The sequence below is a fragment of the Anopheles moucheti genome, chromosome 3, assembly GCF_943734755.1.
Source record: "Anopheles moucheti chromosome 3, idAnoMoucSN_F20_07, whole genome shotgun sequence".
Classification (NCBI taxonomy): Eukaryota; Metazoa; Arthropoda; class Insecta; order Diptera; family Culicidae; genus Anopheles; species Anopheles moucheti.
Genome location: NC_069141.1, coordinates 59,284,681 through 59,303,669, shown reverse-complemented (window position 1 = coordinate 59,303,669; position 18,989 = coordinate 59,284,681). Strand labels below are relative to the sequence as shown.

General features: G+C 47.6%; 1 protein-coding gene across 1 annotated transcript in view; it reads left to right on the top strand.

Annotated features, from left to right (window-relative positions):
- Positions 1-17,759, top strand: part of LOC128305487 (mediator of RNA polymerase II transcription subunit 13) — a 55,475-nt gene extending 37,716 nt beyond the window's left edge. The window contains exons 4-15 of the mRNA XM_053042958.1: positions 1,571-1,658; positions 1,736-1,819; positions 2,136-3,458; positions 4,653-5,243; positions 6,378-6,606; positions 6,692-7,338; positions 7,416-11,332; positions 11,409-11,641; positions 11,729-12,574; positions 12,666-12,789; positions 12,862-13,007; positions 13,124-17,759. Coding sequence (XP_052898918.1) covers positions 1,571-1,658; positions 1,736-1,819; positions 2,136-3,458; positions 4,653-5,243; positions 6,378-6,606; positions 6,692-7,338; positions 7,416-11,332; positions 11,409-11,641; positions 11,729-12,574; positions 12,666-12,789; positions 12,862-13,007; positions 13,124-13,501 — 8,606 coding nt within the window. The 3' untranslated portion in view covers positions 13,502-17,759. The remainder of the gene's footprint in view (positions 1-1,570; positions 1,659-1,735; positions 1,820-2,135; positions 3,459-4,652; positions 5,244-6,377; positions 6,607-6,691; positions 7,339-7,415; positions 11,333-11,408; positions 11,642-11,728; positions 12,575-12,665; positions 12,790-12,861; positions 13,008-13,123) is intronic.
- The last annotated feature ends 1,230 nt before the right edge of the window (positions 17,760-18,989 follow it).

Here is an 18,989-nt window from a genome sequence, read left to right as displayed (position 1 = left end):
CCTGTTGTGTTCAGACCGTGAAGGTTACCGAAGAAAACGATGTATGCATATGGCATACACCCCGACCAAGAGAGAGAGTATCAGTTGCAGCAGCTGTTTGTTTGGCTTTTTTTTTGCTTGAACGATGGCAACGAGCTTCACGCAAGCAAGCAAAAGAGAGTTTGCCGTAACGTCTTAAGCGTAACTCGACGGACGCACAGCGCGCTGGCAGGGAAAATGTCTCTTTATGATGGCTGTTTACGTTGCTACCGAGTTTGGGGTCCACGCAATGGTCTATTCCATGGAGTAGTGTAGCATTGAAGGGTTTTTTTCTCCGTTGTTCCCACCAGCCTACCATTTCGGACGAAAAACGAAATGTTACAGTCTCGAAACAGGTGCCGTCACTAGAACCAGTTCGATTTGTATGTCTCATTTCCCATAAATCTACATGACAAAAGCACACACAAAGATGAAATGTCATTCGGAAGTATGGAAAACTTAAAACATGCCCCATAAAACAGAGGGAAAATGCTAAAAAACTAACAAAAACCATTGGAACATGTCGATAAAAATGGAAAACTTCTACAAAACTTCGCTCAAAAGCTGTACAAACTAAAATTACCATGTTTGTTTCATGCTTTTGTTTTTCACGCCTTTATTTTCCTTCGTAAAACTTTTTCCTTTAAACCGTGCATTTTCCCCGATCCGGTGCAAAACGCGGGCGTAGAGGGCGGGTGACGTGGGTATTTGGCCTCTTACTGCACGACAAATCGACATAAATCGTAGGCTTTTCTTAGTCTGCGGCACTCTAAGGCACGCGAAAGCTTAACTCGCCGTGACATTGGACACTTTTGAAAACGTTCCTTCCACCTTAGTCGACGTCGTTGTTGCTTTCCCCCCCGCGTTGCTTGTGTGTGTGCAGGCACTTTTCTTGCACTGCGCGCTCTGTTGACAGCCTTGACCGATAGGGAAACGGGCTGGTTCGGATTGGTTCGCGACACGCCAAGGTAAATGAAACGATAATTTAATAAAAATGTCTTTTACTCGAGTTTTTGCGCTTTGAAGAGTGTCCCCTTCGTTGACGGCTCTCCCCTTGTGCTTTGCCTTTCATGCTCCAAAAAAACATACCCAAAGGTCCTTGCAGGTAAATGCGATGAGAAAGTTTAAAGCGCTGTGCCCGACATGCACACGACGGGCGAGAACACGCTGTTATTGCACGCGCGGTTGATGTTCTTTTAATTTGAATTCGTTTGTGGTTGGGCAGCAGGCGTGCATTTCTGCTTTTGACAGACGCTGTCAGGTGCAGGGGTCGTCAGCAAATGTGTTGGTGAATAGGAAACTGTGAAAAGCTCTTTTTGATTGGACTCTACACACAAAGCTTTTTTTTTGTCTAGAAAAATTTTCTACTGCATTATGATATGAGTGAAAACGATCTCTAGTCGAGATTTGAACTCAAACCGGAGCCATCTTGTTTCTTCACGCTGTTACCATTTATGCTATTTTTCTACCTTGTTCGTCTTGTGATAATTTGCGTATAGATTATCGTAACATATTAATCTAATCTTTTTTTTTCATTCACTTATCGTTACAGAAGCCGGCGACAAAGGCTCCTGGGAGAATGGACTCTCGTACGAGTGTCGTTCGTTATTATTTAAGGCGTTACACAATGTGATCGAAAGGTACGTACAACCATCTACCACTGAAGGGTTTTGCGTTACATTGTGCCTTACTCTGTGTCCTTTCTTTCCGTTAACAGATGCCTCTTATCGCGAGGATTCGTACGTATTGGCAGGTGGTTCGTGCATCCCAGTTCGAACAGCGAAGGAGTGTTCGGGAAAAGGTAAGCGATCGGTTTTTTACATTTTACCATCACCCAACACACTTCCACGGAACCGTCTATCTCAACGTTAGCTTCTGGTGGCCCTTTGTCTGAAGAATGTGTAGCAAGGGTTACCGAATATGTTGAGATGCGCACGAGATGTTTCCAAGAGCAAGTACACCACCGGTGGACCTCTGAGATCGATTGCTGAAGATTGTTTGTTGCTTTCGATCCTCGTTCCACCACCGACAGTTCCTATTCGATGTTTTTTTTTAATATGTTTCGCTTTTAATTGCGGCTTTTAATTATTAATTGTCATCTTTTCACCGTTTTCCAGCTCACATCACGCATCATTTTCGTTCACGTTCTTTGTGCACGGTGACAGTACGGTGTGCACCTCGATGGACATAAGGGAACATCCACCGGTTCGGTTGCTTACCATGCGACATCTCGAAGAGGCGCAACAGGCGCAACAGGCTGCCCCCAGTACTGGCGCAAACGGTGGCCCGACCAGTCCCGCACCGGCCGGTGTAAACGGAGGTAGCTCGATCACTCCCGGATCGCCCGGTGCTGGCGGTGCAGCGTCTGGAAGTGGTGGCAATGCCAATGGTTCGGCAACGATCGCCTCGACGGATGCTATCGAACCGCGGGAGGTGATACTGGCACCGTTCGGGCTGGCCGGTACACTGACGGGCCAAAGTTACAAAGCGAGCGATCCGCACGTCCAGAAGATGCTCGACGACTGGAGCGCGTTCTATCCGATCTCGAACAAGCTCAGCGGCATGGAAGACGGCTCTGACAATGTGCCTCCGATGGTGGAGATCCTCGTCGGGAAGTTGAAGATGCGGTACCCCACGAAGTACGTGCTGGTCGCCGACATGGACGACTGGACGTCGGCGAACGATGCGCGGAGCAATAGTAGTAGTAATAGTAATAATAGCCCTAGCAGTAATAATACCAACAGCAATCAAACCGCAACTCCGGTCACGGCGATACCCTCCATCGCAGCATCCGTTCTCAGCCGTGCCAATAACGCTACCGAACGGTCCAGTGGCCCCATCAACACAACCAGCAATCAACCGGCAACGGGAAACAGCAGCAGCAGCAGCATCAGTAACAGTAATCCTTCTACGGCACGCAACAAAGACTCGCCGAACGAGAGCAGTTCGGTAGCGGCAACTCCCACCGGTACGCTACGCCAGCGAAATCACCATAAATCCATGATGACCCCACCGCTTACGGTGCCGGAATCGCCCTCAAACGATCTCGGCAATCCGCTTAGTATGTCGTCGGCACTGATCAACAAGTCGCCGGCCACCATCCTGCCGGAGCGTGTCTGGCAGGACTGCATAATGCACGCGTCACCCTCACCGTCGCCGATGTCTGCATCGTCGGCAAATGGCAGCACATCCGCAGCTAACAATGGAAGCCAAACGATCAGCGCGACACCCGGCAGTGGTGTCACGATCAAAACGGAACCAAAGGATACCGGTAGTAGCAGCAGTAGTGGCAACACCTCCAGCACAGCGACCGGCAGCAATAGTAGCGGTGGTGGTGATGAAAACTCATCCGGTGCTGCCAACGGTGTCGATGCGAACGGAAACTCTTCCGTGTGGGAGATTAGCGACCCAACGGTGAAAGTGTCCTGCTGCTGTATCAAGTAAGTGATGGCCGAATGTTAAGCTACATTGGGGGACGTGTTGCGGGCAGAAGACAACCACCACCATCAGCACATCATTACGTTTCATATTCATCGATCGATCTCGAATTCTTCGTCTTAGAACAAGGATGTGTTATCTTTGTTTATGTTTTCCTCTTTGTGTTATTGTTTTGCTTACTTTTGGAAGTAGAATAGTGCGTCTTGTTTGTTTTAACGTTGTTAAACGCTGTACCAGAAGTAGGTTTGAGTAGTTCAAGCATGTATGTTTGTTTGTGTACTTTAGCTAAAAAGATAAACTTTTTAACTCGCAGAAGTATCTTTGTTGAATGATTTTATTTAGTATTTTTTGACTGTAACAGCATGCGGTTCTTTCTTCACCGTAACATTTAATCTCTCTTGATGTTTTTTATGTGTTTTTTGTTTCAATTTTAATGAAAGAATAATTAAAGAATTCAATAATAGAAGAAAATTATTGTAGAATTGTGTTAGCTCATTATATTCCATTTTTAAATATTGTTCGGAAACAAACAAACTTCATTCACTAATAAGATGGTAATATCGATCTAATATGAATTTTCTAGGGTTTTATAAGATGTATTTTAAAAAAATATCAAAGCAGAAGCACAAAGTATATATTTTCTTGTGAGACATATTGATTTTTCTGAAAATCACTGCTACAGAAAAACATTTTTTTGATGCAGTAGACTTTAATTACTGTTTCACTTTCAACATGCCAACAAGAAATCATCTAATATCTTCATGACAGCACATTCCATTATGATATCCATCCTAAATGGTAGCATCCTTCCCGGCCAAAAATATTTGCTACTATGTGTGCGTTTCTTTTTATTTCGCTTGTTCGATATTTGTACTACCTGTTTCGTTTACCTCTTTTTTGCTTTTATTTTGTTTTATACTCACCGTTTTTGATCTCTTATTCTATTCTTCTTATTTTTTATATTCCTTGCTCTTTCTCTCTCTTTCTCTCTCTCTCTCTTTTTTTTATTGTCCATCGTGTACCGTCTGCCTGTGCAACCCTTTCCGCGAATAATACTATTAATAATGATGTAAAAACGATTTACAAAAAAAAAAAAACGTGTTGCTACTACGGCATTGCTGTGTGCGCGAATGTCTTCTCCACCCCCATGCTCGTACCTACCGTATGTGTATTGTGTAACCGGGTATGTGTTCCAGGTGTTGCAAGAGACCACCATCTTCCTCGTCGTCCACATCGACGTCCTCGTCGTCCACTTCGTCCACGGCAAGTGGACGTGTCACGCAGCATCAGCAGCATCAGCAACACGCGATCGGTGCAGCGGTAAGCTCATCGTGCTCGTTAAGCGTAGCAGGCAGTTTGGCAACTCTGTACTCCTCCAATCCATCCCCCAAATCGTCCTATTCGATCACCTACCCCGGAAGTGGTGGTGGTGGTGGTGGTAGTAACCGTGGTGAGAAGTCCATCCACGGACATCAGTATCACCACTACCACCATCATCATGGAGCAGGCGGTAGTCAATCGGGTAAGGATCATCATCATCATCACCATCATCATCACCGTCCGCAAAGGATTACCTTCCACAAGCGAGCCCCGCAGGAGGCTCTGTTCCGTCCCGGCACCAAACCGATGAGCTTATCTGCTGCAGCCGATGCACTGGCTGCTGCTGTTGCTGCTGCTGCTGCTGCGTCTTCTTCGACGGCCGCCAACGCCGCTGCCACCTCGCCTGGAGCCGTTTCTTCCGGTGACAGCGCAGCCGATTCGCTCGAACTGGCCGACTCGTGCTTAAGGTTGGTTGTACCTTTTTAGCGATAAACCCCAAGGGTTGGGAGGTGGAAGTTATCAAGCACTCATCCCCTCCCGCCCCATCTCCACTTCCCGGTGATCTATCCTCGCTCTCACACTCCCCCTTACTCCCCCCTCAAATCTCACCCAATGTCACAAAACGTCTCATATACCAACTCCTCCTATTGCTCTTACTGTCCTTCAACAAGGAAGAAAACTACTCTCCGTACGCGACCGCACACCAGAAAGCTTACCTGCATATCGCTTTTGTTTCTCAAATACACACACAACAACAACACACGTCACGCGTGCCAATGTTCCACCTTCATAATTAGTACTTTCTTTTACGAAGGGAATGGTCACAATTTATACTGTCATTCGCGGTTTTGCTTATGCTCACACTTCCACTCCACCACCGGTGCTGTGTCTGTTGCAGGTCCGGTTCATTACAGTGGGATATTCTTCATCTTATATTGGCCAAACTGTGGGTAAAAGGAAAATTGATACACAGCGTACATCATCAAGAATATCGCAATTCTTTTATTTTAGGTCCTAACAATCGAATAACCCAATCATGTACAGTGCACCCGACTCATGGCGGCGGGGATCGATCACTTCATATCGTCAATACTAGTGTTGAACTCAATGATGCCGTCGAGAGATGTCAGTTATACGCATTTCGACTTAGTAGACAATCGATTCGACAATAGAATTTCAAACGAAATTTCAGAGAGTTCCTAACTTTGCTTCAACAAATGCTTTTCTTTCTTAGTGGAACAGAACTTTCTTTATCCTAAATTATAAAATAAATAAATAAATAATAAAATAAAATTTTCCTAGATCTCTATTGATCGACGAGCATCATTTATATTAACCCTCTTTATGGTCTCCTGTAGTGCATTCATAACATTCGTACTAACATTGTGTAATTGTGGAAATGGATGAAGATCGTTGCATGCGTGTTATATTATTCATATATTCTTAACTTATCTTCTCCTTTATTTAATACCTTTTTTCATTTGCTATATACTTAATGGAGTTGAAAATAAAAACATTGATGAGCATTATATAAAAAGAGAATCATTTCGGGTTTGTATTAATGTATTTAACTTACTTTTCTTTTTTCCCGTTCACTTCAGGTCTAACCAAAACTGTGCCGCCAATAGTAATAGTGGTTCCGGTGGTACGACGGGCGCAGCCGCCGGCAGCACAACGCCTTACGGTGGACCACCTTCCTACTGTCGCAACCCGATGTCGATCGGTGATTCGCATCCGCTTCCATCGGAAGGTTCACCGGCCAGTGCGGCACCATCACCGATGCAACCGTCGTCGGTATCTCAACCAACATCGGTACCATCCGGTGATCAGGTTAGCGATAGTTTCATATCCTTGCACTACTGTAATACTTACACAGAGAGCACAACGCTTTAATTCCACCGTTTTCACATTTCAGCTCATCACAATGTCTCCACATCCACCTGCCTCGAACAATCCGCGCAGCGTGCAACCGGGTACACCCTGTTTGGATCATCTGGACAAGAACACACCGGCACCGACACCGACCGATCAGCACGACAGCAAAAGCATCAATGCGTCGCCGTATCACACACCGTCCCATCCGGGCGGTGGTGGTGGTGGTGGTTCGACCGGGTCGACCGGTAACTCCACCGAAGCTCAGCAACAGCAGCAACAATCGCAAAGCAACTCGAATATGGGAAATTCGTCTAGCAGCAGTAGTACCGGCAGCAACAGCTCCTCAAACAGTAGCTCTCTAAACGCGCTGAAGACATCGCCCCGAAGCAGCACGCTGTCGTCCGGCATCGGTAGCCTTAAGGTGCGTTCCGAGTCGTCGCTCGGTGCGGGAGGTTCGATCGGCAGCGGGGGTGGTGTACCGATGACGCCGAGCATCCACAGCGTGTACAGTTCCGCCCATCAGACGGCCATGGCGAACAATCTGGCGAGCAAACGGGAATCGATACTGCAAATGTTGCAATCATTGAAACGACCGTCACTGTTCTGCAAGGATTACGAGACGTTGCAGAGCGAGGACATACCCAGCACCTCGCAGCTACTGTATGATTATACGTGCGTCGATGCATGGTAAGTAGCGTTTGAGCCGTGGCTATTCGCAATGATCAATTAAACATAATTTTTCTTTCGCATGTTTTGCTTCCCAGGATGAACCATCCCGTAAAGCGGATGAGGCTAGCAATGGAGGAAAATCGTCTTGTGAAAAAGATACGTAATCTCGATCTGTACGCAAACGAGCATAGCCGCACGATGACGACGAGCTTTGGCGTTAGTGCGACGGGAATGCCGGGAAATAACAGTGTTGGGAACAGTGTTGTTGGTGCCAATGGAATGCTCATGAAGGGCGGCACATCGGGCGATTCGTCCGATCCGCTTGCGGAATCGCTCGGTGGTCATAACGGTGGTAGCGGTGGTGGTGGTGCCTGTGATAATGGCACTGGCAGCAATGGCCAACCACTTCTCGGGCAGATCAAGATGGAACTCGGCTGTGACGGCAGCGGCGGAGGTGGAGTTGTTGGTCGTGAGGGAGCGACCGGAGTTGCCGGTAGTGGAATAGGAAGTGCCAACGGAACACCCGACCGGAACGGACCATCCGCCGGCAACGGAGACGGTGCCCTGCTCGGCGAGCACGAAATCAAGAAAGAGAAGGAAGAAAAGGGTCCCTTTTTAACGGACCAAGATCTGCAACCGTCAATCGACGATCTGAATCAGATCTTCGATGACGGTGGACCGTTTAACGACGATCCGGATCTGCACAATACGCCGCCCGGGTCGAATAAGAGCTGCGGCGGAAGTGGCGGATTCCTGGAGGAAGGCAAACGCTTCCCGAGCTCGAACCATCATTCGGTTAACAGCGGCATGTTGAGTCCGAAGGAGCTGTCGCAGATGTTCCCGACACCGCCAAGTTTGGATCCGCACCCGAACTCCAGTCCCGGTGGTGGTGGATGCCTTTCGGACGGTGGGATTGCCATCGATACGCTGGTCGATCTACAAATGTCGCTTTCATCCGGGATCGGTAGCGGGCCGGGGACTGGACCGACCTTGCCAAATCTGGGCAGCCCCCAGGAGGAACCGATCGATGATTGGTCTTTCGTGTTTTTGCCACCACCTCTATGTCCGTACGTGGGTTCGTCCAAGTACGCACCACTACCGAGCTTACCGAGCCAGCTGATAATACCACAAATCCCAACCAGCACCTGTACCAACTTGGTATACAAATCGACCCGCCAGAAGCAAAAAGAACAAGCGGCTGCGGAACGGGAAAAGCAAAAGTTACGCGAACAAGCGGAACGAGAACGAGAACAGCAGCAGCAACAGGACCAACAGCAGAACACGCAGTCGGATAATAACAATACCCAGAGCGGCGGATCCATTGGGGCATCCGCTGGGGGTATTGGTGGTCCCGCTAGTGGCATCGGGTTAGGACTGCTTCCAATTATCAAGCAAGAGCTGGGTAGCTTAACCATCCCGCAACCTTTGAGCACACCTAACTCACTCCTGGGAGGATTGAACAACCTGAATGGTTCGAATCTGTACTCGAACCCACCGTCACAGGGCGCTCAATCTCAGCCCCACTCGCGACCCCCGTCGGTAAATTCGCTGCCCGGCGGTATCATCGGTAGCGGTGCGGGAATGCTCAGTCCATCGCCTGCCGGTGCTGGCACATCCGGTGGTCTCTTCCATCCGGGAATGGGTGGAATTCCGGTTCCGCTGCGTCAGGGCATGTCACCCATATCGCCCGCCACACCCGGCGGATCGATGCGTGTACCGACGCCACAAGGTGGTGGATCGTGTCCATTACCGTACCCTTCGCCACTGGGCGGAGCGGCCGCAGGCAGTCCGAACCCGATGGGATCCCTGAACTTCCGTCGCACGACCCCGCTGCTTCCGCCGCCACCGTACGATGTGGCTATCGCCAGCCCGGCCAATTCCGTCGCAACGCCTACTTCCTACCACAGCAAACAGTTCCCGCCCGAGGGGATGGACAACAGCGGAGGACCGGGCTCGAACCGCGGCCCAATGACACCGTCCTCGACCGGTGGTGGACCGTTGGGCACAACCGTGAACCAACCGCTTTCGTCCACCGGTGGTGGTGTGGGATGTGCGAGCGGTGTCAGCACGAACGGTGCATCGGGTGGCCGGAGTACGAACATCGAAACGAACGCACTGCTGGTGAACATTCTGTTATACGATACCGCGCTCAACATCTTCCGCGATCACAACTTCAAAAGCTGTACGCTTTGTGTGTGTAATGCCGGCGCGAAGTGTGTCGGTAACATACGCGGCGCGGACAGTGGTTTGTACCTTGCGCTGCCCGGTACGAACTGGATGGACTCCGTCACAGCGCCACCGGAAACGGCGGCCGGTACCGGAGTGGGCGGAAACAGTGTTGTCACTGGCGGCAGGAGCAAAGCGAGTGCCCTAGCCCATCTCGGACTCAGCGGCGGTAGCAGTAGTAGTGCCTTCGGTGGAATGTTAGGATCACCGGCGATTAGTTCAAACAGCGACAAGACGATCACGATCAATACGGACAGTCTGCAGAATGGGTATCTGGATGAGGATCCGATCGATTGTCAGTGTGGTTTCAGTGCGGTGGTCAATCGCCGGATGGCTCACCGGGCCGGATTATTCTTCGAGGATGAAATGGAAATCACGGGCATGGCGGAAGACCCGGCGGTACACAAGAAGAGTTCATTGTTCGAATTCCTCAACGGTACCGCCAAAGCGATCAAGATGGAAGAATCGGGAAGCGGTGGATCGAACGGAACGGTGGCCACAACCGGTGGGGCTTCCTCAACGAGCGGCAACGCAAGTGATAGTTTACCGCTAACGCTCAAAGTGATGGATCTGCTGAGGGAGCAGTGTTCCGTGGTGCAAAGTTCAAGCAATTCCATTCACCGTGCCGTCAATCGGTATCGTGGAGCACTGTTCGGTCGTGGGTTGGAAAGCGGTGCCGTGCACCTGCTAGAGTACGTTGACGCGAACGATGTGATCAGTTTAGCGTTGGAGCAGGGACGACTGCAAGCAATCAACGAGAGTAAGATGGATGTGGATCAGCAGCAACCAGCATCCGGTTCGGCATCGTCCTCATCGTCCAACACAGCGTGCGGTGCACTCGTGAAGGGTGGCACACTTCGGGGGATTATGAACGTGCACAAATGGCCGTTCCTGCGTGCGGGCGGTCCGAAGAGCAATCAGGACATAGTGCGGATAATGAAATCGATGCAACCGCTGCTGCAGGATGCTTTCCACAAGCGTTGCACGACGCGGCTGTGGGACGCACCGTACACGATACAGGGTCCACTCACTTGGAGACAGTTCCACCGGCTAGCGGGGCGCGGTACGGGCCAGTGCGAACCGCAACCGATTCCATCGCTGATCGTGGGCTACGAGAAGGATTGGCTATCGTTGGCTCCGTACGCGCTGCACTACTGGGACAAGCTGCTGCTGGAACCGTACTCGTACCCGCGCGACGTTGCGTACGTCGCGATTGTCCCGGACAATGATTACGTGGTGGCGAAGGTGCGTACGTACTTCAAGGAGCTCAGCACTACGTACGAAATGTGCAAGCTGGGTCGGCATACGCCGATCAAGGGCTGGGACGGCATATTGCGTGTGGGGAGTCAGCGTGTGCTGAAGGAAACGCAAAACTCCAACCTGGACGAATGGTTCACGAACATGGGCGTCGATCAGCAGCGCAAGAATGGCAACAGTTCTTCGTCGCCTTCCGGTTTAAACGAGTTGCTACGGCTGTACGCCCAGACGTGTCAGCAGCAGCTAGCACCGTACCTGTCGAAGGTACCGTCCGACAAGAGTTTACTCGATCCCCCGGAGAGTCATCACCATACGTCGTCGTCGTCCTCCGCTTCGGCTTCACTTTCGGGCGGTTCGTCGGGATCGTCAGCGTTGGGCAGTGGGTCGATGAATCAACCGGGAGGAAATTCCATGGGACAGAACCGAGGCGATGGTCCCGGCCAGAGTCCAATGCCACCGCCACCACCGAGCACACCGGATTCTTCGCAGCCCGGTGACAAGGCACCGAATACTCCCAAATTTGATCATGGTATGTGTGTGTGTGCGTTATATTGTTGTTCTTTATTATTTACTCTAAAACACAATGTTTATTATTTTTCTGACAGACTCTGAAAACCGTGATCAGCTGAATACCTCCTCCGCCAGTCCTGCCGACGGCATGCGCATTGACGACGATGGAAAAGATCCGCCACATATCGTGCTGTACATCGTGGAACCGTTTACGTGCGGAAGCGATTCACCCGACGTGGAACGGTTGGCGTGCCTTTCGTTGCTGCGCTGCTATTCCAACATTCTGAACGCAGTTCCGGATTCGATTCGCAGCAATATCAGTGTACAAGTGAGTTTGAGTGCCTTGCATTAGTATGTTAACTTGGTACGCTATAAATGATATTAATGTGCCTTCTGTCCATACACACATTTTCAGATTATCTCTCTAGAAAGCATTCTCGAGCTCGGGCGTAACCGGAATAGATTGCGTTTAAGCGATCACATGCGTTGTCTGGCGCTGAGTGTGTTCTCTCAGAGCCGCAAGTATCTCGCGCACATGAACACGGTCAAGAGCTTGACGGGATTCGGAACGGCCGCCAATGCCGAACAGTTTATCAAGCGCAAGGATGACAAGAATCGCGTACCGTACCGACTGTACACACCGCCGTATGTGCTGGCAAGGTCATGCGAGAAGAGCGAAAACACGGAGTCGTTCGGGAAGACGAGCATGAAGCAACAATGTTCCATCATGTACTGTAGCTACTGTTTGAGCGAGGATCAGAGCTGGCTGCTGGCGGTTGCGACCGACGATCGGGGCGAGTTTTTGGAAACGGTCACGATCAACATTGACATTCCCAACCGTGGTCGTCGGAAGCGTGCCTCGGCGCGCCGGTACGGGCTGCAGAAGTTGATGGACTTTATCCTTGGGCTAATCTCACAGACGGTACAACCGTGGCGTTTGGTGGTGGGCCGCATCGGGCGCATCGGCCACGGTGAGCTGAAGGGTTGGAGTTGGCTGCTGAGCAAACCGAACCTGCAGCGGGCGTCCAAGCATCTGAAGGACATTTGCGAGCAGTGTTCGTTGATGCATCCGATCGCCGTCCCGAGCATACTGAGCGCCTGTCTGGTGACGCTCGAGCCGGATTCCGATTTGCGCGTCATGTCCGATCAGTTTACGCCGGATGAACGGTTCAGCCAGCGGTCAATGCAATCGCCGCTCTCGACGCCGCAGGATGCGACCTGCACGCACATACTGGTGTTCCCGACCAGTGCCAAAGCACAGGTGAGTTGGTCGCTGGAGGAGATTGAGCGTGAAATTAGGAACAAAAATGACGTTCGATATTTATTGGATAATTTGCTCTCTTTAACAACAGTCTGCCCAGGCGTCGTTCAGCGTGATTGGAGAGTTGGATTTGGGCGAGGATCTCAACATGGTCATCATGGATGGAGACGACGATGATGATGGTATCAACATGATGGACGTTTTCAAGTGCTGGGGTAAGTAAACTTTGCACAAAAAAAGCACATCAGTGCAAGGAATCTATATCCTGGTGTTTTGTTCATTTGTAGATGATTTACCGATGCAGCAGATCAACATGCCACATTCACGACCAGGTAGCCCTTCGCAGTTTGAAGGCAACCAGCAGAGTCCTGGCGAAAGTGGTTCTAAAGGTGCTGGGTCCCGTGATGGTTACGGGTCACAGGATTCGGAAGAGGTAAGACCCAGCCTCATTTGATGAATCATATGACAAGAGTCATTCTTGTCAAGAGTGATTCGAATAATAAATCGATTAAATTTTTAATTTTCCCTTTACTCGTTCATCAACAACAGGTCGGTCTGGTGCTACAGCAACCTCTAGCCATCGGGTATCTTGTATCGACGGCTCCTACCGGTCGTATGCCGGAATGGTTCTGGTCGTCCTGCCCGCACATGGAGAACGTGTGTCCGGTGTTTCTGCGTACGGCACTGCACCTGCACAGTCCCACCATACTGCAAAACACCGACGATCCGTTGCAGCAGAATCAATCGTCCACCGAGCATCCGCTGGACTCGAACATTACGGCCGATGTGCTGCGGTACGTGCTCGAGGGCTACAATCTGCTATCATGGCTGGCAATGGACTCGAACACGCACGATCGTCTGTCCTGTTTGCCGATACATGTACAGGTGCTAATGCAGCTGTACCATATGACGGCTGCACTGGCGTAAAAGCATTCCCAGTAGTGGTTCCATCATCGTTGTACGCGCTGTACTTCGTCGCTGCTCATCCATCACGTCACATTTGTTAGTTCAATTCAACGCGCGCATCCCGGGAGATTGCATTACTGGAGCTCCAACTCACCAACCGCTTTCGAACACACCGCGAACCCCCCTGACTCTTGAGCCCCCGACGGTCTCTATCTGTCTGTGATATTAGATAAAAGAAACGCAAACAAGCGAGATTTCGAAAGGAACGCTACCGCAAGATATACTCTCAACACGCTCACGGTGGGTGTGTACTGTACGAAAATAGGCAAACAAATCGGCTGCATGGCAAAAAAATGGCTCGAGAAATGTGACACGTGTTTCTAGAAGAATATCATGGTTATAGGTAATTTTTCAGGTGGACTTGAATATTTTGGACATTTGCTATGTTAAGTTTTTAATGTGCAATAGGTTTGGTGCGCACATGCTTCAAATTCAGCACAGCTTTTTACTTTTTTCTTGACTGATCTTGACGCATCGTTGATTGTGCATAAAGTCGACAAGCAATAGCTATTTTTATTCTACAATGACTCAGCCGTCACATGACGCTGTATACTACTGTGTTTGTTTGTTTTTTTTAATAGTATTTATTACATATTTTGCTACATTGTGTATAGTACAATTTTTTTTTACTACCAGTACAGACGATTTTTTCGTGCCAATAGTCATAACAAAAAAAAAAAAAAAACAGCGGTGATATGCGAATGCATCTTCACCGTTTGATTTGTCAACACAGTATTTAGTTGTCCCATTTCTCATGGTAAACAAATCGGTTTCAAACAAAAGTGCGACCCCAGTGCGAATGTGGTAGCGCGCCCGTGCAGCAGCAAACCATTGTGCAAACAATCCGGACATGTGCAACATTAAAACGAGATGTAATAAACAAATGGAAATTTTAGTAAACAGTATGTCGGACGTCAACTTCGCTACGAAACCTGTGAAGATTCACTGCTTTTCCGTGTTTCTTCCCTGCGTACAACTGTTGAACACTGTCGAACGAACAACAAGAGCCCCCAACCCTGTAAACCACACTACATAATGTTTGATGAAGCGTTTGGGTGGGGCAAATGGAAAATGTCAATTGCAGCAGACACACGCACACTCGACCGAGATGGGAAAGCTAGCGGGAACTCCGGGATAGTCAATATGAGAAGAACTTTTTAAATGTACTACAATTATTTGAAGAGGAACCTTCATGCTCTCCGAGAAGCATCTCGATCCCGGAACTGATTGTGATCGAGAGGGGAATGTTTCAACCTATGTTGGAAAAAGACGGTGCGTGTGTGCGTGTGGATGTGTTACTTTCGAAGTATAAAGCAAAAGATGTATGATAATTTAATTAATTTAAATGAAACTCTACAAACAGAACGTGAAACGGAATGACTTACAATAGCAATGAATTGTGTAGCGAGCCGAAGAAGGATTAGTTCATAGGTGATAGCTAATGATAATTGTAGCGGAAAACAAAACCAACCAAGCAGATAGGTGAACAGCGAGTGAAAACTAACGATTAGTGGCAATTGAAGTTGCACTGAAAGGAAAGATTGTCAATCAACGTTCTTGAAAACACCACAAAAACCACAAACTCAACTACATGCCTAGCCGAAGCGATTGTAAACCCGGGGACATTGTCGGACAAGTTGATTCTTTCTTCTTTAACGGCACAACAACTTGAAGTGGTATAGGTCTGCCATTTCTGGCTTTCATTGACTTTATTTACCCGTAGCTGGATGGACCGGGGAGTAGGTCCGGATGTCGTGTTTACGGCGTCGCTACCAAAACGCTACATGGCTGGTTCACTACCCCGTTGGAAAAAAAAATCGATGACCAAATGTGGCAGGAAATGGACAAAGAGCTAGTACCCTAAGACGGGCAACAAACCCCGAACGAAGCCGAAGGGATCAGGATGGAAGATGTAACCCTATTTTAAGCACCCAAATCTCGCATACTCAAAGTAACGTTTCATCGCCGTACGAGGAATACCGGTACCCCCATCATCATCATCATGAGCTGAGCATATTATCATTAATTGTAACTCGAACAGGTAGAAAAGGAGAAACCATGAACAAAAAAACCCTTTTTCTATGGAAGTTTATGTAAGAGAAAGCAAACGGCGTAGCAGAGTTTAGGCTAGGGGTGGGCTAGCTTCGCCTAGTTTAGATATCTTGATCTATTCACTCATTCACTCACACCCGATCACACACGCAGTGATTTAAAAGGCATTGTAAGGATCAGTAATTTTTCAGAGGATATTTAAACGCATCGTCACACGATCACACCGTGTGCCGTGTCGTGTGTATCGGTTTGCTGGTTGGACAGGGTTCGGCAGGTTTTGCTGCCATCAGAGGGGTCCCACCACCCACCCGCGGAGACACACCCGGGGAATAGAGTTCAGTGGGGTGAAATTATTTATTTGATACTTATATTTATATACCCTTCTATCTATCACGACCAGCACCACCTAGTGTAAATGTATTATGACGACAGGAACACGAGCCAACCGAGAGAGACCGACCCCACACTTGCCTGTGTTCCCATTTTGTGGTGGGAACGTAACCAAGGGGGTAAAACGAAATGGGAAGGTGGGTAGCGGAATGAGGAGGATGGCAAAGGGAAACAGACAAGACAGCAAGGGAAGCGTTAGGGAGGCCCCCACAAAGGCCTTATAGTTTATTAATCGAAACAAATCACACAGTGTGTAGCAACACTATTTATAGTAATGAATGATAATTCAAACATCCCCTTCCCAGGTGCATCATTGTGTGGCCGATTAAGGATGATCCCTTTTCCGGGGAAGGGAAAGCGTATGCATGAGGGCGCTTTGTGTAAAAGGCGTGTAAATATTAGCCACGTAATGTAAATCGCCCGTAACGGCGATATCATGATAGTGCGTAAGTAGTTTAACGAATGCTGTAGCAAAGAGTATTGATTGGATGCAAAACATTATTAAGTAGTGAAAACGTTTTTAAGTAGAGAATTACAAACAATTTAATTATTGTCTTTTCATGCACACATACACACATGATGATGATGATGATAACACAAATGCAACAACAAGCAAAAACCACTCACACACAATCAAATGGTTTGTACAAAATGTTACTAATATAACCGGTCTTCAGGAACGGGAAGGCGCTTTTTCACGCCCTTCTCGAAGATAGAAGAAAGATGCAACGGAAAGGTGTGATGTGTGTGTGTGTGTATATGAACGAAGTGTGTATTAAAGAATGTGTAAAAGAGTTGTATAAAACAAAGAAAAACAGTACCACAAAACCGTTAGGGAAATATTGTGAATCGTACTCATGGATGGGAGAGCCCAGTAGTAGCAGGTTTGTAAAAAAATAGCAACACAACAAATGGAGCAATGAAACAATGTAGGGAAAACCCCCCCCTAGGTGTAAACTAAACAACAAACAAAACAGCAAGGAGATCGATCATTTTGTTAGGCCAAATTTGTACTTGAATTGTGTCGGAAGCAGTAGACAAAACAAAGGTTGCAACCGGCAACAGGTGCAACCCAATGCATACAAAACATGAACAAAACAACAGTAGAGAGCAGCATTGTCAAAAGAAAAAAAAAACAGGATGAAACAAAAAACAAATCTCAGTTAGATTTTTGTCGGGAAAGTAAGAAAAAACCGTAGCGATACCAATGTTGTGTTTGTGTTTTTTTTCCTCTCTTTTCTTTTGTTGCTACCCTTCTTCTGGTGGTAATGAAGAAAACATAGCCTTTTCGGGTGGAAACTAGTGGTAGCTCTACAGTAGTAAGAGGAAAAGCCTTGCAGACCGATGCAAGTTTGTAAGGAAATGTAACGAAAGAAAGTGAAACAAGAAAAAAAAAACAACAACAAAAGTAACAAACAAACAAACAAATCAAACCACAAATGCCCAATTAACATTACACAACAAACAACACCACCAACAAAAGAGAGGAGGAGGAACATTGCTATTATTATTGATTGATTGAGGCGAATGTTTTAAGGCTGGCGTTGTAATCGGGGGACGCAAATGATAGGTGTGCGTGACGCACATTGGGCGTTAAAAGATGACGAAGATGTTGCCTATTCGCACAGAATGGCAGGTGAACCACAATTGGTATAAATTAATTATCTATATATATATATATATATATATGAATTATATTATATTGGTATCTTAACTAATAATACCTGTATATGTTAAGGTTTCGTTTACAAAAAAGAATACACAGAAAATAAATGGATTATGATTGAAGTATTTGTAGCAGAATTGAATTTCCCTTTCGTTTCGAATTTCGAGTTCAGTCTCAATGATTCAGGTTCGATTGCGTATGAAATTATCCACATATTTGTTAGTGTAGTCAAGCTCTGCTGAACATGGACCCATGGGGTTAATATTTTTTTAAAAAATCAGTTCGCGATCGTATTTATACATTTCTTAAATATTCTCTGTTTTACAGCTATTTTACGGATATAGCTCCGGTTACTGATGAATGATGTAGACGACTGTCGTAGACGATGGCTTATTTGTGACCGTCGCAGAATGGGACCACTGAGGGCGAATAGCCTACAGACAGGTGATCGAAAGAAAGACGGATGTTTTGAAAACAGTGCTGGAATTCATTTGACTACACCGACATGGGAAGATTCTTGTCACACGTGTAGCGTATAGTAAAATTAACAATAAACAATAATTATTCTTATGCTTCTGTTTCGACATACATGTTTTCGACATCAAATGTAAGAACTTTCGCCAACATAAACGTGGATATACGTAGAGGGAATTCTCTTAAAATGCCACTGATCAGACAAGTGGACTACTAACTATCCAGTGGAGGATCAATCCTCTTGGAGGCCCAGGGCGAAATTATAAATGGGGCCTCTAATTTTAAAAACGATGAATTGGGGGGACATTGAGGCCCTTGAAATATGGCAAAGCTAAATGCGCAGTAAGAAGGGGCTCCTGAACTCACTTTGAATCATCCCACGGGTAGTTCGAGGTCAAATTTCGCCAGGGGCCTCTTGTGGTATCCTTCGAGGTACCCCCCTCTAGCATAAGGAGAGGGGGCCTATGTATACACCTTTTACTACTACACACATTTTTTGGGGCCTCCAACACGGCGAAGCCCTAGGCGACCACCTACTCCGTCTACCGTTTGATCCGCCGTTGATCCCTTTTCTCAACTCAACCACGAATCCGAAGGTCAAATTATTAAATAAACTTTTAATAAACACACAAAAACACTGTCCACAAAATACTTCATATAAACACGTATGTACGTAAAAGTGTTTAGAAGAAAGCGTCGCCACCAGCAGATGCTGATCGCGCCTCATAATTGCATGCGGTTTTGTACTGAGTATATAGTTTGCATGAATATACCGACGAGTTGAGCTGTGCCGGTGCCCGAAGGACGTGGACACCGCTCAGCATACGACGATACGGATCACATATCACATATATCAGCAGATTGATT